This window comes from Narcine bancroftii, chromosome 3, assembly GCF_036971445.1.
Source record: "Narcine bancroftii isolate sNarBan1 chromosome 3, sNarBan1.hap1, whole genome shotgun sequence".
Lineage (NCBI taxonomy): Eukaryota > Metazoa > Chordata > Chondrichthyes > Torpediniformes > Narcinidae > Narcine > Narcine bancroftii.
Genome location: NC_091471.1, coordinates 327468981 through 327491624, shown reverse-complemented (window position 1 = coordinate 327491624; position 22644 = coordinate 327468981). Strand labels below are relative to the sequence as shown.

The following is a 22644-nucleotide window of genomic DNA, read 5'->3' as shown; positions in this document are numbered from 1 at the left end:
GGCCAAGCCTCATCACCACAGCGTATTTCCTTCCTCCCTGAACCAAGCATGTTTTATCACTGTCAGTAATTTTACAGTTACCATGATTAGTGTTGGCTTTATTCCAGACTGAAGTTCCAGACTTTATTCCAGCTGCAGTGTTGGGCTTCCAATGTGTGTCCCTGGCAAAAGTGGTCCAAGACCAGTGCGAAGATCTAGCACTTTACTGCGACTGACTGTTTACCCAACTTCCACTGGAGCACTCACTGTGGGGGAACATGTTCCACATTCCTTCACATGCCCTTGTCAACCAGCATGCATTTCTATCTGCTGGCTCCACCACGGACATGAGAGTTGTCACCGCAGCTCAAACTCCCCCTTCATTGTCACTATCTGTTCCTGCCCCACTCACTTGGGGAAGCTGCCAACGACCCACCGCACCCTGGACTTCTTCGGAGTCCTCATCTTTACCCCCGACCCCTCCAGCCTCCAACACATTGTCCTCTGCCATTTCCGCCTCCTACTACGTGATCCCACCACTAGAAACATTTTCCTCTCTCCTCCCCGCCTTCCAGAGGGACTGGCATGACTCCTTTGTCAACTTTTCTTTTCCCACCAATGATCCCCTTTGACCACAAGAGATTCTCCACTTGTACCCACACACCTCCTCCCTCAGCACTATTTGGGGCCCCAAATAGCCCTTACAACTGAAGCAAACACTTCATTTGTGAATCTGCAGGAGTTATCTACTGTATCCAATACTCACATTGTGATCTCCTCTACATCAGACAGACTGGGAGATTGCTTCATCAAGCTCCTTGGCTCCATCCAGCTCTTTGGCTCCATCCTCCACAATAGCTTGGGTCTCCCAGTGGCCACCCATTTCAATTTCCTATCTCATTCCCTTGCTGACATACCTGTCCATGATCTCATGCACCGTCAGACAAATTCCTCCCACAAATTGGAGGAACAACACCTCGTGTTCTGACTGGGCACCCTCCAACCGAATTCTCTGCCTTTTGTTTAACCCCCCCCCACCTTCACTCCTTCCCCAGCTCTCTCTTCCTTTACACAGACATAATCAATTCTCACCTCCCCTCTTATCAATCCAAATAACACCTTGCATTGGTCTGGAATCCCAGCCAGCACTATCTATATTCTAAGATTCCCTGTTTCATGCTTATTCCTTGAAGAAGGGCTCAGGCCCAAGACATCAACAATATATATTTGTCTCCTACAGACACTGCGGGATCGATTGAGTTCTCCAGCATTTCAGTGATTTTTGTTCTCTCTCTTCTTTCCCCAATCACTGCCCACTTTGACAAGAAGACCTGAGCTTCGGAGCGCCAGCTTTTGCTCACATCTTGACTCAGGGAACAAAATGTCAGCTATCTTTGCCTCCTCTGGATGGTGTCGGACCTGCTGCACTTTTGTGCAGTTACAAAAATGGGACTACTTTTGCAATTGATGGCTCAGTGGTGGAGACTGGCACATCTGAAGGGGCAAGAGACCGAAATGGCTTCCAGGTCTAGACAACGCCAAATGGCGCACTGGGCAAGAGATGAAGCTGAGTGCTGAATCTGCTGGAGGAACTCAGCGGAGCCGAGCAGCATCTGTGGGAAAGGAATCATTCATGCTTCAGGTCAAGGCTCTTCATCAAGGCTAACAGAGAAGAAGGGGGAAAAAAACCAGGACTGGAGAGGATGGGGAAGCAGAGTCAGGGATTGGTGAACCAGAGAATGGGTGAGGGTTGACACACAGGTGGGGGAAGAGACAGAGAGAGGCAGAAAAGTCAAGGATTGAGTTGGACCCACCATTCTAATCATGGGCTGATCCATCCACCCAGTCAGCCCCACTCCCCATAACCCTTGGAGCCCTGACTAATGAAATACCTGTCAATCTCTGCCTTAAATACACCCAAAGACCTCGCTTCCACAGCCGCCTGTGGCAACAAGTTCCAGAGACTCATGACCCTCTGACTAAAGACAATTTTTCCATCTCTGTCCTGAAATTGTGCCCTCTTGTCCTAGAATCCCCCTACCATGGGAATCATCCTCGCCATATCTACTCTATCCAGAACTTTCAGTATTCAAAATGACTGTATGTGGTCTCCTTCATCCTTCTGTACTCCAAGAAGTACAAAGAGTCCTCCATTCTTCATATACTAACCCTTTCACTCCTGGAATCTAGTAAATCTTCTCCAGATCGTCTCCAACGCCAGCATGTATTTTCTCAAATACGCTGACCAAACTGTACACAAGTGAGCTCTCACCAATGCTTTATAGAGTCTCAACATCACATCTCTGCTCTTCCATACCATCCCTCTAAAAATGAATGCCAGCTCTGCATTCGTCTTCTTCACCACTGACCCAAGCTGCAAGAGGACTCCCAAGTCCCTTTGCACCTCAGAATGAGAAGCAGAGGAGATGACCTGAGGGGACGTAGCCACAGCAGTGGGGCAGCAAGAGAGTGAGGACCTGCACGGGCTGCTGGAGACTGACTTGCGGGATTCCAGAGGGCTCTGAGCGCAAGGGGCCTTGGGCACTATAGGGCATCCTGATCATGCCAGAGGTTCGGAGCTGGCACTCGGGTTGGCGATGGATCAGACAGGAGTCTACACAGCTGTGGGAGCGCTGGAGGCAAATCCACGGACACTTGGTATCTCTGAAGGGACTTTCTTTTGCTTCTCTTTCTCTCGTACTGTAAGGGGCACCAAGCAACACTAATGGCAACTCTATTTGCCTTCGCAGTAGGCAATTTCGTGTAATATTACATGTTCTGTACTATTCCATGACAATAAGGGAATCTGGATAAAGGAATGTTGAATCCATAACATGCATAATGAAAAGAACTTTGAGTCCTTCAGCATAGGATGCAGCACAGAAGAGGTTCTTGGGTCCAGCTCACCAAGTTGGACCCATTTACCTCCAATTGATCTTTGCCCCTCCAAAACTTCTTCCTGTAACTGAACCAGTTAGAGCAATGGCTTTCAGACTTTTTCTTCCCACTCACATCCCACCTGAAGTCATCCACTACTAATCACAGAGAGCACCTATGGCCTAGGGATGACTTCAGGTGGGACGCGAGTGATAGGAAAATGTCTGAAAACCACTGAGTTAGAGGATCACTGAAGACTCGCTCCCCCTCTTTGACGTGACCTGAAGGGGGCACGCAAAACCACTGAGGACCTCTTCCACCTCACACGCAGTATCTTTCCCCTGTTCCCATCGGGGAAGAGATACAGAAGTATCAGAGCCAAAGTGAAAGAATAAGTTTAATGAATTAGGCTTAAGAAAGGGTTCATGGGTTAAGTGAGAAAATACAGTAGCTACTTGCAAGATAGTAGGAACCTAATTGCCTTAACATCTGTGCCGTAGTGAGACTTCAATATGCCTTGGGATAGGGACACTGACTTTCTAGACAGCACAAGGTCACATTATTATAAACACAAAATTGCCAGGGTATGTGTAACTCATGTGAAACTTGTAAGGGCCCCGTGCAGACCCCTGCCCAAAAGGTGTATAAAAGTAGAGAACATTCCAAAGCTTTGTGTGTGTGCTCAGTGTAGAGAACGAGTTACCAAACTTTCTTATCAAGATGAAATAAAGAAACTGTTATACGCTTGATTGGTTCTGCTGGTTTTTTGCTGTTTGTTTCATTACAGCATGGGCTAACTTCAACACCAGCACCACCAGGCTGAGGAATAGTTTCTTCCCACAGTCAATGAGAATGACCAAAGGAACTGCTCACACTAACTGTCCGAATCCCTCATATTCCTGAAGCAATATTTACTTCTATGTATACTTGTTCTTCATATGTATTGTTTGTCTGTATGCGTGTTATGTCTCGTTGTGTGTCGGTATGCTTTGCACTGAGGACCGGAGAACAATGTTGTGCTTGTGCAATCAGGCGGCAGTAAACTTAAACGGCCCATGTTTTGAATATCCAAATTATGCTTCAGAAGCTTCATCCAGAGGCTCACTCCAGATCCAGACAGCACCCCCATCAAGTCCCTCCCTTCTCTACTTCAATGTCTGGAATACCTAACCCTAGGGCAAAGGCCGTGGCCACTTACTGGTCCTACATTTATGGCCACAAGGGAGGTAGCAGTTAGCGTATCAGTGTTACAGCGCCAACGCTCAGGATACGGGTTCGAATCCCACACTATCTGAAGATGTTTGCATGTTCTCCCCGTGTCTGTGGGGGAGGGGGGGTGGTCCAGTTTCCTCCCATCCTTCAAAACGTACCAGAGGTTGTGGGTCAATTCGGTGTAATTGGGCAGCATGGGCTCATGGGCTGAAAGGGCCTGTTACTGTGCTGTATGTCCAAATGTAAAGGAACAAAAGTCACCATGACGCAGACCACAGGAAAGTTAACAAACAGCCACTGACCTGCAGTTCACACCAAGCAACTTCCACCCACGTCTCCGTGTCCAGCCCCTTGAACACCGTCTTGAAGGCTCCCCTTCCCAGCTCGATGTCAAACTTCAGGAAGCGCCCTCCCGGGGAGGTGGCAACCGCCTTCATTTCGGCTTCCTCCTCCTCCTTATCGGCACGGTCCTTTGACGCGTCCTTGATCCCATCTGCTGCGGCAGGCCTTGCAGTCACTGGCTCGTTCCTGGCCTCCGGGGCACCAACTGGAGCCAGCAGGCGGCTCCCCCCCTCCCGCTCCGCTGGCTCCCTGCTCCGGCGCACGAAGCGGCAGCTCTCAGCTCCACTGGGGCTGGGCTGGCTGCTGGCGGGGGACGCCTGGCTAGAGGACATGCCGCCAGGTTTGCTGGAGTCCGCTGGGCCTGTTGGCTCCCCTGGGTCAGTGGCCATGGCAGGCTGGATGAGAGTGCTTCCTGCCCTCACTGCAGAAATTTTAAAAAAAACCCTCTTCAAGGTCGACTGATCTGAGAGGTGGGGGCACTCGTCTGCTTGCTTAAGGCATGACAAGCAGATGGCTCAGGCTGGCATCTCTCAACCTTCATGGAGAGAATGGCACAGCCCACTTCTTCAATTTTCACGAGGCCGACAAACGGCTCCAGGACGCCAGATACCCTGCAGGAACAAAAGCAGAATTAGGAGAAGTGGAACACAACCCAGTGCACCCTCCTCGCGAAGCCGGTCAGCTGCAGCGGAAGGATTTGTCACAGCGTGCGTTGCTCTGAGGACCCTGAGACTGCGACAGAGCCACACACCCCAGCAAAGGGCTCACCACTGATCACCAATCGTTCTCGGCCCCTTTGACGACAGGGGCAGCTGACTCAGACGGCAGCTGCATTGCTGCACCCCTTGTGCAGACAGAGGAAGACCCACCCCCACAACATTTTCCCTTTGACATGCGCCTGCTGTGATCATGTTATCCCAGTGTCTGCGTGGATTTCTCCCAGAGTTCTCCTATCCTCAAATCAAATGGGGTTATTTGCTCATTTGGGTGGCACAGGTTTAAATGGTTGCAGTCGGCTTCTACCGAGCAGAATATAAAATTTTGAATTTAATACTTCTGGGACCCGGCTCCAGCCACCTACCACTACAAAACCTGCCCCACGTATCTCCTTTAAATCCCCGCCCCACCCAATTTTAATGAATGTCCTCCTGTGTGATACATCTTTAATCCTGGGAAAAGATTCCATCTGCACTATCAATGCTTCATCTTCTGTCAGATCCCTCCTCGGAATCTCCACTGGATGGCAGGGCATGGTTTGGTGCAAGGGACCAAGTGGTCTGCACCTACAATGCAGAGACAGGCCTTTCGGCCCCATCATCCATGCTAACTCACCAGCCTGTCTGAGCGAGCCCCATCTCCCTGCGCTAAGCCTGCACCCCTCTGAACCTTTCCTGCCCCCACCAATCTCACCAATGACCTTTTAAGCCTCTGCCGCTTTCCTCTCCCTGGCGAGTTGGCCCGGAGTTGTACACAGGGACGACTCAAATGGGCAAGTTTAGCAGAACGCCCTTGCTAAGAAATCAGCGGGAACCAGTGGCAAGGGCCTGCGGAGTTGGAATTTGGGACTCTGGCCTGCCTTGCCTCTCAGATGCTGCTGAGGTTTCGGGACACGCAGTTTCCCCTGCTGCCAGGAACACTGAAGAGTCCCAGGCTTGGGTATAAAACACAGAAGTCTGCAGACGCAGTGATTGCACTCAAATCACAGAAATGCTGGAGGAACTCAGTCAGTCTTGCAGCATCCATTGGAAATAGATTTATTACTGACTTTTCTGGCCTGAGTCCTTTAAGTCCCAAAATGTCAGTTATCTATCTTTACCTCCCATGGACACTGCGAGACTGGCTGAGTTCAACTCACCATCCCACTGTAATCTATTTGCCTGACAACAAACATGCTGCTTCGCAGGGACTTTCTGCAAAAGGAAAAAGACAGGCGCAAGGCCAATTGGCAAGACCAGGCAGGTGACAAACCTCATCCACTCCAGAGAGCCTCATTACTAAATGTCCAACTGACATTCACTAAGATCATTTGTGAATGATTGACGCCCAAGTCGAAAAATTTAACTATTTCATCAGAAGACTCGAGGTTTCCGGATTGGAGTATTGCGTAGAATTCTGGTCGCTCCTATTGCGGGAAGGATATGGAGATTTTAGAATCATAGAAAATCTACAGAACAATACAGGCCTTTGGCCCACAAAGTTATCCCTACTGTAGGAATTACTAATGAGCTCCATGGACCTGTCGAAGTCTCAAAGGACCCTAACATATCCACCTCCACCACCTCTGCCAGAGTCCATTCTATGTACCAACCACTCTGTGTAAAAAATCCTTACCCCCGATATTTCCTCTGTGCCTACTTCCCAGCACCTTAAACCTCTGTCCTCTTGTAGCAACCAGTTCAGTCCCGGGGAAAAAGCCTCTGATGATCCACACGGTCAATGCCTCTTAAACACCTCTATCGGGTCACCTCTCATCCCCCGCTGCTCAGAGGAGAAAAGGCCAAGTTCACTCAATCTGTTTTCACAAGGCCTGCTCTCTAATCCAGGCAACATATTTGTAAGTCTGCACTGCACCCTTTCTATGGCTTCCACATCCTTCTGGTAGTGAAAGCGACCAGAACTGCGCACAGGACTCCAAGTGGGGTGTGGACCAGGGTCTTATGACCTTTGTAAAGGATTTTACCTGGATTCAATGGTGTGAGCTACTGGAGGGCGTGGGGTTGGCCAAACTTGAAATGTGACCCGATTGAAGTTTATAAAATTATGCAGGGGCATGGATTAGGTGGGGAGTCAGAATCTTTTCCCTGAGGCAAGAGCAATACATGCTGGTGGACATGCATTTAAGATGGGAGAGGGTCATTGGAGAGCAAGGTTATGAGTGGTGTGTGCCTGGAATGGGTAGTAGTGGAAACAGATACAATACAGTAGTAGTGCTTAAGTGGCTTCCAGATGAAATGAGAGTGTGTGGGGAATAGAAGGATATACAACATTTAATTTAAATTTTAAATTAGACTTAAAGCATGGTTACAGGCCAATTCGGCCCTACGAGTCCGTGCGCCCAACTTACACCCCATTAACTTGCACTCTGATACTTTTGTTTTGAGGGTGGGAGAAACCAGAGCCTCCGGAGAAAAAACCCACGCAGACACAGGGAGAATGTATAAACTCCTTACAGACAGCACGGGATTCGAACCGAGGTCCAGTCCTGATCGCCGGCACTGACGACTGCGCCAACCGTGCCAAATTATAGTTTAACTTGGGCTTTATGGTCAGCACAGATTCATGGGCTGAAGGGCTGGTCCGGTAGAAGACCCTTTGGAGGGAACATCGAACTACAGTAAAGTTCCCATTACCCAGAATTCAAGCAATCAACAGTCTCAAGCGACTGGCAAAATAAAATTAGATGTTTAAAATTAACACCCATTGTGGTTAGTTTGTCAATCACGCGATCTCAAGCAACCAGCAAATACAGTTATCTGGCATCTCCCAATCCCCATAGGTGCTGAATACCAGAGGTTTTACTTTATTTGGTTAATCCCTGGCTGAGAGGTTTGTCCTGTTATGAGCAGCTAAAGAAATTAGATTTGCTTCCCCTAGTTACTGAAACAAGGGTGGATCATAAGGTAGGCATCACAATAATTCCAAGAGACATGGTTCCAAATTCAGGGTGCAGTTTAAAACCGTGGTGCGCAGGGACATCTCAAAGAAGGTAGTGAATCACTGGCGTTCTCTTGCTCCAGATGGGAGGGGGACAGAGGTTGGGTTTAAAGAGAAAACAGACACGTTTGAAAGTTTGGGGAAATTGAGGACTTTGGGAAGAGTAGAGGACAGTGAGAATCTGGCATGGACGATCGTGAATGGTAGGGCAAGGCATTTCTTCTCCCATTTTAACGTGGCAAAATACAGGGACTTTAACAACAAAGCGCACAAGGAGACTGCAGATCACAAGAGACAGGAGCAAAGGTCTGTCATTCTAATCATGAGCTGATCCTATCACTCAGCCCCACTCCCCGGAACCGATGCCCTGACTAATCAAGTACCTGTCAATTTCTTCCCAATGACCTCACTTCACCAGCCACCAATGGTAACAAGTTCCACAACCCTTTTGACAAGGCACTTTTCCACATCTGTTTCAAATGGATGCCCTTTTACCCTGAAGTTGTGTCCTCTTGTCCTGGACTCCCCAACCGTGGGAAACATCCTTGTCACATCTACTCCGTCCAGGCTTTTCAGCATTTAATATGCCTCTGAAGTTCACCCCTCCGCCCCCATCCTTCTGTACTCCAATGAGTACAGACCAACAATCATTCCTCATGTGCTAAGCCATTCATTTAGAGTCCATGCCACCCAATTAACCTACACCCCTGGTAGGTCTTGAACGGTTGGAGGAAACTGGAGCCCATATGCAGACGTGGTGAGAGCATACAAACACCTTACAGCCAGCATGAGATACAAACCAAAGCCCTGATCACCTAGTCAAGTGTAAAGGCATTGCACTAACTGCTACCCCAACCATGCAAAAAGTGAAAATGGGGGCAGGTAAAGCAGAGTGATTGCCGAAAATTGCAAAAATATCTGTTCGCACAGGTGCAATACAATAGGCTGTTCCTCAGGTTTACATCACTGGCCACAGATAATGCCGAGAACAGACCTGTCAGCGTGGGAACAGTGAGCAGGGAATCAAAATATCTGGTAACCAGGAATCCCAGCTTAGTCTTGGACAAGAAACTGGAGGAGTCAGCCATGCTACACCTTGAGCCTGCTCTGCCATTCAATGTGATCACAGCTGATCTGATGATCACCTCCACTGACCTGCCTTTTCCCCACATCCTTCAATTCGCCTACAATGTAAAAATCAATCCAACCTTGTCTTTAATATATTTACTCAGGTCACCGCCACTGTTTCAATGTATAGCAAATTCCATAGATTCCCCACCCTCTGGGAAAAGCATCTCCGTCCGCCATAAACCCTGAATTTATTGAGGTGATGACCGCTCGTTCTGGTCTCCCCCACCAACAGGAGCAACTTACCCACCTCTATCTGATCTATGCCTTTCATAATTTTATAAATTTCTGTAAGATCCTCTCTCATTCTTCTAAATTCCAGCGAGTCCAGTCCCAGACACCTCTATCTCTCCTCATAGGCCAACCCCTTCATCCCTGGAATCAACCTGGTGAACCTCCTCTGCACCTCCTCCAAGGCCAGTGCATCACTTCCTCAAGTCAGGAGACTAGAACTGCATGCTGTACTCCAGATGCGACAGACCTCCCTGCTCCTAAATTCAATCCCTCGAACAATGAAAGCCAACGTTACATTAACAGCCTGCTGAACCCACAAACCAACCTTTTGCAATTCATGCACCAGTACTCCCAAGTCTTTATGCACGGCAGCATGCTACAATTGCTTGCCATTTAAATAATAATCTGATCCACAATATTTTCCTTTCAAAGTGGATCACCTCATATTTACCAGCATTGTGCTCTATCTGCCAGACCCTTGCCCATTCACTGAACCTCTCTATATCTCCCTGCACTCTCGGTACCCTCTGCACAATTTGCTTTTTCCATTCAGTTTAGTGCCTTCCAATCTTTTGGGCAAATGCTGGTGGCCCAAAAGCTTCCCACTTGTGCTACAGGGTACTATAGTGTAACGAGGAAGGGTGTAGGGAGGGTGGGGTCGAGAATGGTAGGAATCCGTTCACTGATCCCCACTGGAGATATCGGGCTCAGCCAGGAAACCGCCAACCGAACAGCTGGATGCGATTTCGTGCCTGTGCTCTGATAATACGGGAGCCCATGATGGGTTCAAGGAATCCTGTCCCATGACATCAAGCAGGGTTTGTAAAAGAAGAAAATATAAAGTTGAGAGAAAAACAGGATGTGGATTAAAAACAGCTTTTATGGAACAGCATGATGGGTACTTAAATGTAAAATTTAGACATACAGCACAGTAACATTTCAGCCCAGGAGTCCGTGCTGCCCAATTTAACCTACACCCCCAGCACATTTTGAACAGTGGAAAGAAACCGAAGCCCCTGGGGAAAACCCACACAGACCAGGGAAAACACTGTCCTTACAGACAGCAAGGGTATTCGAACCCCCACCCTGATCGCTTGAGCTGTAAAGGCGTTGCGCTAACTACGCCAACCATGCCACCTTCTCCCAGTAAATTCTGGGGGAAACCAGAGCATGTAGACACGGGCAGAACGTACAGACAGCACCATATTCAAACACATCACTGGAACAGCATTGCACTGACCGTCCCACCTTTGAAAGGCCACAAATTTAGATGGATATCAAAATTTGGGGATGGCTGAACATTGGGGCCCTTTGCAATTGGTTCTCTTTAGGGAAAACTAAAGGATGAGGGTTAAGGATGAAAGGGAAAAAGTTTAAAGGGAAGATTTGGGGGAAAGTCACACAGAGCAGTGGGAGTACAAAGGGAAGATTGGGGGAACTTTTTCCAGCTTAGTGGGAGTGTGGAACAAATTACCAGCTGACTTGGTGAATGCAGGCTCAATTTTGAGATTTTTGTGTACCCTTTACAGCACCAGCGATCAGGGCCAAGGTTTGAATCCCGCTCTATCTGTAAGGAATGTGTACATTCTCCCCATGTCTGCATGGGTTTGCCTGGGGGCTTCAGTTTCCTCCCACTGTTCAAAATGTACTGAGGGTGTAGGTTAATGGGGTGTAATCGAGCAGCATGAGCTCATGGGGTGAAATGGCCTGTTACCATGCTGTATGCCTAAATCTTTTTTAAAATTAAGAAAATTTTGAACAGGTACATGGATGGGAGGTGTATCTTTGGCCGCAGGTCAGTGCAACTAGGCAGAATAATAGTTCGGCGCAGACCAAAGGGCCCATTTCTGGGCTGTTCTACAGGTCTCAACCACCAAGAGCAAGGATTCCGTCTGACCAAACACTAAAAAGCAAACTGGTCCCTACCCATTCCCCACACCATTGCTTCAGCTAAACATAACCTGTGGAAACATCGGCCATTCTCTCCCTCCCACTTCATACTGCTGAGCTCCTCCGGCAGGTTGTGCTGAGCTTCACAATCCAGTGGCTCTCCAGTTCCCTGCCCACGCTCAATCAGTGACAGCAGGAACTTCAAACCTGGGCTTGCAGCTCTTAAACCCCAGATCCATGCACACATTACCAAGGCAGATTACACATGACGTACCGTCCAACCCCCACAGCTGCCCCCGTGATCACATTAAAGCAGGAAGTCCCAACCTGCCTCATGCGGTCTAAGGCTCCCATCTCCCTTCTGCATTTAATGACACTTGAAAGCTTTGAAACCTATTAACTTAAACCAAAAAAAAAAATTCCTACAATATGTAAAAACACAATGCTGGAGAAACTCAGCAGGTCAAAGTGTACTCTATACAGCAAATATAAAGATACATAACCAATGTTTCAGGCTAGAGCCCATCATCAAGGCGTGAGCAAAATGTAGGCAGGCAACTGAACAAAATGGTTGGGGGGGGAGGAGCACTGTCCCACAGGATGAAGGAAATAGGAGGAGGGCACACCAGTAAGCTGGTGGGGGGGGGAGGGAGAGAAAAGGGAGACAGCTTTCTGAATGGAGAGGGAATGGGATGAAGGAGACTGAGGAATGGGGAAGGGAGGGAGACCGGGGAGTGGGCTAGCAGAGACCGGAGATGTCGACGTTAATGCCATCCGGTAGGAGAGTGCCCAAACGGAAAATCATGTGTTGTTCCTCTGATTTACAGGTGGTCTTGGTGGGACAGTACACGAGGCCACGGACAGACACGTCCGTGCAGGAATGGAAACGGGTGATCCCTGTGACTGAGGCGGGCAGGGTGGTGCTCCCAGCCACTCCAACACAGAGAAGGCCACAGCAGGAGCAGCAGATAACTCCAGTAGATGCGCTGCTTCACTTGGGCGGGGGGGGGGGGCTGTTTGGGGCTCCAAATGGTGGTGAGGGAGTCAGCGCGGGCACAAAAGTGCCACTTTCCGCGGCCGCGGGGGTAAGTGCCCGGGAGGGATAGGTGGGGAGGGATGAGCGGTCCCTACAGGAGGCAAAGAGAGGAAGATGTATCCAGTAATGGAATCGTGTAACGCCTACAAATATGTAACCTATGCAAAAGCAAAGAAGTCAACAGGAATAAGAACATAAATCTGAGAGAACAAGGCAGAATTGATTACACAAGGCCCAGAATATCTAATTGTTCAATTGCTGTATCAATTACTAAAACCCTCTGAGATAAACAATGCCAAACGGAGGCTCACTCATTCATTGACTTGCCAGCTCCAAGACCAACTTTTTTCTAAAAAAAGTAAAAAAAAACAGATAAACGCAGAAAAGAGAGAGACTGCTTCAGTTGTTCCACGTACTTACAGCCTTACAAGCCAGCCTTGCCCATTCTATCAAGCGAGACATTTCTCTCTAAGGCGAAAGGTTTCAAAACTGGTGTTGGGGGGGGGGGGGGGGGGAAGTGTGAGAAGGCAGAGCTGCAGTGAATCGAAACCAGTGCATTGACACCAGCTCCACAAATCAAAATGCACATCCTCTTCTCTTGCTGGCAGCCTTCCTCAACCAGCAACACACTTCACTCGCAAAGTATACATTGCAAAAAAAAATGTTTAAAAATTACCATGATTGAGAAACCGCATTTTGCAAAATATCGAACACAAAATTGAGGAACAAAGAGTGAAAGACAACTTAGAGAAGCTGGGATAGTTCAAATCATTAAAAAAATTACTGTTAACTCTTGCCAGCAAGGGAGATGCAGAAAAAAAATGACATTTGCAGAAATATCATACAAATTAATTTACAAAGTAATAATCCTCATGTATAACTTCTCTAGTAGAATCCAGACCACCAAAGAGATGCACAGGCAGAACCAAAATCTCGAAAAGGGAGAAGAGACGTGAAAAATAACCTGCAATTTTGACATTTCTTCCTTTTTTTGGCTTGTTTTACTTACTGCCTAAACAGTCTTGTATCTGCAAGGGAGAGCTTGCACCCATGATTTAATTTGGGAAAAAAAACCATAGGCTTGCAGGTAGGATGATTTCCGCTGGGGTCCCATGAAAAAATAAGAACAAAATAAGAACAAACCCCTCAGTTTCACCCCCCCACACACACAACCCACTGCCTCTCTTTCTGGATAAGTCTTAGCCCAGAGGGTTTTCCTTGTTAAATTAAAACTTCTACTTTTAGAAATATTTGGGGGGGAAAAAAATTGACATTATCGTGAAGATAAATGAACATTTAAATGAAGATGATTTGATCCCCTTACCCACTACCTGTGGCAAAGTAAAAGAACCTTCAATGAGGGGCTCCAATTAAATTCCTGATAGTTTTACACCTTATATTTCACTTCCTCTCACCTGAAGAAAATTAGGTCTTTTTCTTTGGAAAAAAAAAGACCCTCTTTTTCCCTTTTTAAGCTTGCACCCATGATTTAATGTTTAAAACCCCCACAACGTTTGCAGGTAGGAAGATTTACACAGGGTTAAATGGAAATTAGAAGCTTTTAGAGAGATTTTTTTTAGAAAAATTAAGAAATAAACCCCTATAACCTCCCCCACCCCCATCACTTTCTCTGTATAAATCTCAGCCTGGAGGCTTTTCCTTGTTAGATTTAAACCTCTCACTCTACGTTCAAATAGTTACAACCAAGATAAATGAACATTTAAATTAAATAAAGATGATTTGGCGCCCCCCCCTCCATCCCCTCCCCTCCCTCCTCCCTCCAATTTTCCAATTTAGACCCAGGCGAAGTCAAAGAACCTTCAATGAGGGGCTCCAATTAAATTCCTGGCAGTTTTATACATTATTTGTTAATTATTTCGCTTCCTGCCGCCTGAAGAAGAATAATAAGGTCTATTTTTTTTAAGCCCCTTCTCCTTTTTTCTTCCCCTTCTTAATTTTAAACCGGTTGCCTTCCAAAGACGCGCTCGAGCTCTCGCCTTCCCGCTGCGCGCGCAGCCGGGCCGGAACGGAAGCGGTCGCGGTTTCCGCCGGGAGTTGTAGTGCAAACAATGGACACCCGTACCAACGCCGTTTAATTTATTTTCACGCCCTCCCCTTTTCATCTTCTCACCCTCCACCCCCTTCCCCACCACCATTATCGTTGGTCATGAGCGTTTCTTTCGGATTAAAAGCGCACAAGCTCGCCTTCCTCCCCCCTTGCGCGCGCAGCCGTCCGGGAACCGGAAGTGGTCGCGCTGCCGTCTGGGGGTTGTAGTTCATTACTCTGAGACGACACCGTTCATTTTTTTTCACACCAATATTTTTATTTACTCCACTCATTGACAAGCAAGGAATTCAGATTGTTTTTTTTTCCTCGGTGCAATCTCGCCTCGCCCCTTGCCCGCGCCTCCGGCTGGCCCCCGACGGAGAAACGGACAATGGCCGCACTGCCCTTCGGGAGGTGTAGTGCGCACCCATGGCAGTTCGGGTCGACGCCGTTTAAAAATGTTTTTTTCAGCATCACCGTTATTTTTCTTCTACTTATTTTATAGGTTAAGAATGGTATTTAATTTTTATTAAAAGAGGGCGCGAAAAAAGATAATCACGTAGTCACTAGAGCGATGATGTCATCAATTAATTAATGTTAATTATAATTAATTGGGTAAAATTATTCCAAATTATAATTAAATTATGTTCTTAGCGAGATTTATAATATATCGGATTTAGTTACAAACATTTAAAGCAATTTTAAAGATCTAATAATCAGACTACATTTCCCAGGGTGCATCGCTCAACTTCCCATTCCCAGCCAATCAGGAGGGCGGATTAGGACCTCGTTCCTCCCGCCTCCAGGTGACGTCACGGGTTTTGCCGCTGGCGAACAGCAATTGGCGGGGGCTTTATTTGCCTCGCCGGCTCGGCCCTGCCGTCCACTGTCTGGCAGCGGCATTACAGCCTTGTCTGCTCACCACTGCCCCCTGCTGCCCGGTAGTGGCATTGCTACCTAGTTGGCTCGCTGCTGTCCAGCAGCGGCAGTACACCTGGGCTATGATTTCAGAGTTATTGTCATTTGAATTCAATTCGGATTCAGATTGACTGTCAGGGTGCATACACGGGTCATCGCCTACAACCCTGAGATTCCTTTTTCCTGTGGATGAGGCAGAATTACCACTAAATGGGAGTGCAAAAATAAACCATCCACAGCGTAAATATGTAAAGAGCTAAAGAACTGTGAACAGATAACAAATGTAAACAGACTGACTGACTCTGAGTTTGTTGTTGAGGATCAGACTGTTCCTGAACCTGAGGGTGTGAGTCCTGTGGCCTCTAGATCTCTTTCCTGACGGCAGCAGCGAGGACAGAGCATGTGCTGGGAGGTGTGAATCCCTGATGATCCGACGGCAGCATTTCCCGGAGACGTTCTCAACGGTGGGGGAAGGGTTTTCCCCGTGATGTTCCTGGGTAGTGCCCACTACCTTTTGCAAGGTTTTACACTTCAGAGGTTTCAGTGTCCCCGTGCCAGCAGGTCAGCACACTTTCCACTCCACCTCTGTAGAAATTTGCCAGGGTTTCTGGTGTCGCACCAACCTCCACAAACCCCTGAGGAAGTCGAGGCGCTGATGGGCTTTCTTCACGATGCTGTTGTTGGTGTGTTGGGTCCGGGAAAGATCCTCCAAGATGGAGACTCCCTCTCTGATCCCCCAATGATCATTGCGGAATTGCAAAAGGATGCAGTACCGGGACGATAAGCAAAGGTTCTGCGCCCTGGGACGGGGGTTAGAGAGAGAAAAAATGTCGACGAGTTGGGAGGTAGGTTAAAAGCCACCAGTGCTGGTGCTTTTCCTCCGGGGCGTCAGAGGGCAGCACGAACCATCCCCTCCCATCCTCCCAGTCCCGGCTCCGCACCGACGCGCATGCTCGTTGCCGGCGATTGGCGCGGCAGCTGCTGCGCATGCTCGGGGGAATATGGCGGCGCTGAGGGAGTTGTTCGAGGAGAGCGTGAAAGTGGCGATGGAGGCCTGGCCGGCGTTCCAGGTCCGGGCCCGGTGGGGAAGGGAAAGGGGAGAGGGGACGGCGCTAGAGGGGGTGGGGAGAGGTCAGGAGAGAGATGGAAAGAGGAGGGGGGGGGAGATGAAGAGCAGAATAATGGAGGAGGGATGAGAGGGAAGGTGGAGATGGAAAAGAGGGGAGAGATGATGGTGGAGCGGGGAGGTGGGGAGGAGAGGAGTGGGTGAGGAGGGGGAGGGGAGTTGGAGGGTGGGTGAGGAAGGGAGGGTTTGGAGGGATGGGGAGGTGGGAGGAGGGGAGGGGATTTGGAGGGATGGGGAGGGGAGGTGGGAGGAGAGGAGGGAAGGGGAGGTGGGAGGAGAGGAGGGAAGGGAAGGTGGGAGGAGAGGAGGGAAGGGGAGGTGGGAGGAGAGGAGGGAAGGGGAGGTGGGAGGAGAGGAGGGAAGGGGAGGTGGGAGGAGAGGAGGGGAGGTGGGAGGAGAGAAGGGAAGGGGAGGTGGGAGGAGAGGAGAGGAGGGAAGGGGAGGTGGGAGGAGAGGAGAGGAGGGAAGGGGAGGTGGGAGGAGAGGAGAGGAGGGAAGGGGAGGTAGGGGGAGGGGAGGAGTGCGAGTGAATCGGGAAGAGGCTGCGTGGATACAGATGGGAGGGCAAGAGAGAGAGAAGCTGAGGTGATGCGGGCGAGGGTGACTCAATCTAATGATGAGAGGGGTGGGGAGCTGGAGGAAGAGGAAAACTGCAGAGGGCAGAACCCCCCCCCCCAACTGCCCGTGGAACACAGCGGGTCAACATAGCGAAAGCTTCCTCCCCTTGAAGACTGCCCCAGGCCACTGCGTTCCTCCTGCAGGGACCAGTTGCTGCTCCGGCCCCCTGTGTGTCTGAGACCTCGGTGGACGCGGAGTGGTTCAAAAAGCAGTCTCTATCCTCAAAGAACCCCCTCCCCCACCCCTAGGTGATGCCCTCTTCACTCTGCCACTATCGAGGAAAAGGTCCAGGAGGCTGAAGGCGAGCACAAGGACAGCTTCTTCCCCTCTGCCATCAGATTCGGGAACGATCCAGACACGACCTGACTTTTCGTGCCCTGTTATTTTTACAGTGATGTTGTAAGATGGTTATGATATGAAAGTTTGCCCTCTGATCCTGCTGTGAGTTGTTCTTGACAATAAATTCTGATTCTCAGGTGGTGCTGGAGAATGGCTTCGGGGGAGTGTACAGCCAACAGAAAGCCGACTGGATGGTGGGGGCGCTGACTCAATACTTCGAAGACAACGGTGAGTGCAGTCGACAGTCCCTTCCGGGGATCTGATGGCCAGCTGGGGGTGGGGGAGGTGTGAAAATTTCTGCAAACCTCAGAACAAATTTCAGGGCCACGAGCACGTTAAGAGTTTATTCGCTTTGCGAGACTTGAGGACCCTGTTAACGCGGTGGGCGTCAATATTACAGTGACCGGGGTTCGAATCCCCACGCTCTCCATAAAGGGTTTGTACGCTCTCTCCATGTCTGCGAGGGTGTTCCCCCTGGGGGCTCGTCAAGTTTCTTGTCGTCCGATTGTACAAGCCCAACCCAACGAAACAGCGTTCTCTGGTCCTCGGTGCAAAACATGCAGGCATAACACACGATACATACGCAGGACAAGTATTTAATCTGTACAAATAAATATTGTTTTGAGACTATGAGAGTCTCGGAGCGTCAGTGTGAGCAATTCCTTTGGTCGTTCAGCCCATGGGAAGAAGCTGTCCCTCAGCCTGGTAATGCTGGCTCTGATCCTCCTGGATCTCTTCCCCGACGGGAGCAGGTGAAAGTCGCTGTGTGGTGGGGTGGGAGGGGTCTTCTGTGATTTTGCCTGCCCTCTTCAGACAATGATCCCAGTAGATCATGTCAATGGGGAGGGGGAGACTCCAGTGATCCTCTCTGCCACTCTGTGGATGGACCTCCAATCCATTTCCCTGCAGCGACCGGACCCCCACTGTGATGCAGCCGGCCAGGACTCTCTGGATAGAGCTGCTGTAGAAGGTGTCCAAGGACTTGATGGCAGCCGGTAGCCTTGCCCACCTCAGCCTTCTCAGAAGGTGCAGCTTCCTGATCAGTGAGAATATGTTGAGCGATAGGTTACTGGGGGGTCGCCCACTCTCTCTGCTGCAGAGTGGTCGATGGTGAACAGTGGTGGTCCTGCTCACTGCTGAATCTTGAAACTTAAAATCCTGAACAAACAGTTGGCAAAGAATCGACACCTCGCGCGTTAGTCATCAGCCCCACACCTGCCCGGTACGACTGCCCTCGGCTCCAAACAGACTTTAAAGCGGCCTGTTGCAGGAGCCGACAGCGGTTTATTTTAAAACATCCCAATGAAATCAGAGCAAGAATGATCTGTTGTTGAAATGCTCCAATGAGCGGCCAGATTTTTGGGAGGTGGGGGTGGGGGGGGAGTCTTCTCCAAAACCAGCACTTTAGTGGGAAATTCCAGGGGTCGCCCTATCCATTTCTTGGCCCATCTCAGTCAGTGGTCGGGCTGGCTCCTGTTTCCCAAATTCTGGCACCGGCGTTCTGCAACAATTGATTATAATCAAGAATTTACAACTCTTAAGGGCGCCCAAGAAATATCACAGTGGCCTGTGACTCATTTATAAGAAACTAACATTTGGATGGTGGTATAATTTAGTCACTTCTTCAATATACCCAAGGGATAACGTGTGAGATCTTAATGGGGTGTCACTTTACTCTAAACCAGTGGCTCTTGGCCTGTGGGGATTAAGGGAACATGACCCAGTCCTTATCGAGGGGTTGGTGGCAGAGAGGGTCAAGGTCTTTGAAATCCTGGGGGGGGGGGCAGGGTCAACACCTCCATCCTGGAGCCTCCGTGTCGACGCGGTCATGAAGAGGGCTCGCCAGAGGCTGTACCTGGTGAAGGATGCCACCAACGACTCTGCACATCTCAAAGACTGCTCCGCTCGATCTGGGCCCAGGTGAGCCGGGCACCATTTGGATGGCTTCTGCTAGACAGCCATGAGGAGGCTTGCAGGAGGGAGACAGATCGGCCTTGCGCTCAACGTCAGCAAGACCAAAGAGGCGACTGTGGACCGGGGGTTGGGGTTCAGGGGAACACGACCCAGTTCTTATCCAGGGCTCAGTCGTGGAGAGGGTCAAGGACTTCAAATTCCTAGTGGGTGTCAACATCTCCAAGGACCTGTTCTGGAGCCTCCACGTCGATGCCATCACAAAGAAAGCTCGCCAATGGCTAAACTTTGAGGAGATTCAGTTCGTCACCAAAGACTTGTAAACATCTACAGGGGAGCATTCTGGCTGGTTAGAACGGAGGCGTCAATTCTCAGGACAAGAATAAACTCAAGGACACCCACCCCCCTGCTCCCATCAGGGAAAAGATCCAGGTGTCCAAGGACGAGCACAAGGGCAGCTTCTTCCCCTCCACCACCAGATTCCAGAACGGACAACGGCTCGCTTCACCTTCTCTTCTTGCACCAATTAATGTGTATAGCAATTTTTCACCTGTTACAAATAAAATTCTTGACTTGTGATTTAAAATTCTTCCCGGATCTCCCGCAGCCAGTCTGGAGAGGGACGAGGTGGAGGAACTGCTGGCCGACATGCTGGACAATGAGTTCAACACGGTGATTGAAGATGGCAGTGTGTCCGAGGTCAGTCCTGGGGGGGGGGGGGGGGGGTGGAATGGACATAGGCTCTGTCCTGGTATCCAAACCAGTCCCCTCCCAGAATCCAGGTCCCGGAATGCTCTCTCTGTTGGGGTGGCCTGGGTCCCGAGCTCTGTGAGAACCTGTCACCACCTGTGCCCTGTTGCTCACCTCGCCCCACCCCATCTGTTGCCCCACCCCCTCCCCATCTGTCACCTTTCTCCGTCGCCACCCTCCCCATGTCTGTTTCCCCCCCCATCTCTGTCGCTCCACCCCCTCCATCCGCTCAGAAAGAAAGTGTGAGGGACTCAGGGGATGATAGTTGAGTGTAGAGGGGGAGTATGGAATGTGAGGGGGGTGGGAGTGGGAAGGTGAGGGGTCAGAGGCCAGGGGAGAGGTGGTCAGTTAATGAGGGGTTAGGAGGATAGGGGTTGAGGGGAGCGAGTGAGGGGGACAGTGAGGGGTTGGGAGGGGGTTGAGGTTCGGCCTTCAGGGTAGGGATGACTCTAAGGCCTCTCTAATTGGCTGCTCCCACCGCAGGTCGCCCACCATCTGTGGACCACCTTTGCTATGTGCCAGCGCGGTGAGGAGTCCAGGGTCAGGGCTCGGCTCCAGCAGATGGCCCAGGGGAAGGCCATCGCCCAGGCACAGGCGATGGGGGCGAGGGGGCCGGGCGAGGATGGCGAGGAGAGCCCAGTTGAGGAGGAGGAGGTGAGTCCCAGCATCCCATGGGGTGAGAGTCCCCTCTCTCAGCATCCCGCGGGGGCGGGCGTCCCCTTTCCCACGGTCGGTTGAATGGGGCAAGGGGAGGGTCAGGCGGCTGTGGGGCAGTGACCTTGTGTTGACACCTCCCTCCCCATCCCTCTATGTACGTTCGCAGGTCATGGAGTGCGATGATCCACCCGCCACATCATGTCCAGTCGCCGCTGGCAGGAGCCAGGGTGAGGAGGAGACCGCCGGAGATTGGACCGTGGTGAGGCGGAGGAGGAAGTAGGCGCAGCTCACCTGCTGAGTGCCGCCCTCGCTCGGCTGGTCCGACAGGGCAGAGCGTGTCTGGCCGCAGGTCAACCGAGGAACCTCCCCACCCCTCAACGCTCGGCAACCGACCCCTCACAGTAGGCCTGCGGAATGGAGCTGACAGCCGGGAACAATGTGCCGCAGAGAATGCCAGTGGTGAAGCCGCCTTTTGCCGGGACTTCATTAAAAATCTGTCTGTGCCTGTGGAACGGAGAGGTCCTTGTGTCACGCCGTCCAAGGGAGGTGGGGGGTGGCTCGCGCGAGGCACGTTGGCCAAAATTGGTCCTCTCTTGTCCGCCCACCTGTCCATCCCATCTTGGGTGCCTGCGGCATGTTGCGGGGACGAGCTTCTGGGGAACCGGAGGGGGAGGATATGTTGCTCCCTGCAATAATGTGTTCACAGAATGTGTTCACAGAGCAGGGAAGGGGTGTCCTCCAGGTGGGAGAGGTCATGTGTCTGGGGGATGGGGGTGGTGGGAGTCACACCGAGTGCTGCTATCTGGTAAATCTTCCCCTTCTGAGGGGCAGGCAAGCCTCAAGATGGTTTAGAACCACCAAACACAACAGCAGAGGAACGGGCCTGTCTCGTCCATGACCGACCTCCCCTCGTCCCACTGACCTGCACCCAGTCTATACCCTTCCCATCCTCATACCCGTCCAAGTTTGTCTGGAACGGAAAAATCGAGCCCGCATTCACCATTTTCTGCATGAAAAAGTTCCCCTAAACCTTCACCCTTAACATATAACCCTTAACCTTTCACCAACCCTCAGAGGGAAAAGGCTGACTGACATTTACTCTGTCCGTCCCCCTCGTAATTTTAAACACCTCAATCAAATCTCCCTTTATTCCTCTATGCTCCAGGGAATAAAATCCGAACCTGTTTAACCTGTCCTTGTAACTCAGTTCCTGAAGTCCAGCAACATCCTAGTACATCTTCTCTGCCCTCTTTCTATCTTATTGATATCTTTCCTGTAGTTCGATGACCAAAACTGCACACAATTCTCCAAATTTAGCCTCACCATTGTCTTGTACAACTTTACCATCACATCCCAACTCCTGGACTCAGTACTGATTTATGAAGGCCAAGATGCCAAAAGCTCTTATTACGACCCTGTCCCCCTGTAATGCCACTTTCAGGGAATTATTTCTCTGTATTCCCAGATCCCTCTGTTCTCCTCAGTGCCCGACCGTTCACTGTGTACATCCTTTCTTAGTTTGTCCTTCCAAAGTGCATCAAATTCTCACCATCAGTAGTCTCTGTGTGAAGAAGTTCCCCCGAAACCTTCACTTTCATCCTTAATCCGTGTCCTCTGTTTTGGTCCTCACTGACCCTCAGTGGGAAAAGCTGTCTTATATTTACTCTGTCTATTCCCTCGTAATTTTAAATACCTCGATCAAGTCTCCCCTCATTCTTCTATGCTCCAGGGAATCCCTGTAACTCAACTCCTGAAGTCCGGGCAACATATTCGCTGCCCTCTTTCTATCTTATTGATGTCTGTCCTGTAGTGAGGTGCTATCGTCTAGCACTGTGAATTTGTCGGCTGACCGTTCTCCCGTGCTTCCCAGGAAAAAGGGCGCCAGGGTCCCAAGTTAACACCACACATGCCAAAACCCGTGAGCCC

At 50.1% G+C, this 22644-nt stretch overlaps 2 protein-coding genes across 9 annotated transcripts in view; one reads left to right on the top strand and one right to left on the bottom strand.

Annotated features, from left to right (window-relative positions):
* LOC138759144 (serine/threonine-protein kinase WNK3-like) overlaps positions 1-14367 on the bottom strand; it is a 134455-nt gene extending 120088 nt beyond the window's left edge. For 3 of the 8 annotated variants that reach the window (XM_069929130.1, XM_069929137.1, XM_069929136.1), the window contains exons 1-2: positions 14171-14367; positions 4371-5021 (exon numbers count right to left, since the gene is read on the bottom strand). In XM_069929130.1, the coding sequence (XP_069785231.1) occupies positions 4371-4799 (429 nt within the window). In that variant the 5' untranslated portion in view covers positions 4800-5021; positions 14171-14367. Of the gene's footprint in view, positions 1-4370; positions 5022-6378; positions 6402-12772; positions 12851-13361; positions 13455-13703; positions 13751-14170 lie in introns of those variants that run through there. The other 5 variants (XM_069929131.1, XM_069929132.1, XM_069929133.1 and 2 more) reach the window with 5 other exon arrangements.
* A 1914-nt stretch (positions 14368-16281) lies between these two features.
* On the top strand, positions 16282-21230 carry tsr2 (TSR2 ribosome maturation factor). The gene is made up of 5 exons (XM_069929172.1): positions 16282-16387; positions 17538-17628; positions 19919-20010; positions 20545-20715; positions 20885-21230. The coding sequence occupies exons 1-5, from the start codon at positions 16319-16321 to the stop codon at positions 20996-20998; spliced, it is 537 nt and encodes a 178-aa protein (XP_069785273.1). The 5' UTR covers positions 16282-16318; the 3' UTR covers positions 20999-21230.
* The last annotated feature ends 1414 nt before the right edge of the window (positions 21231-22644 follow it).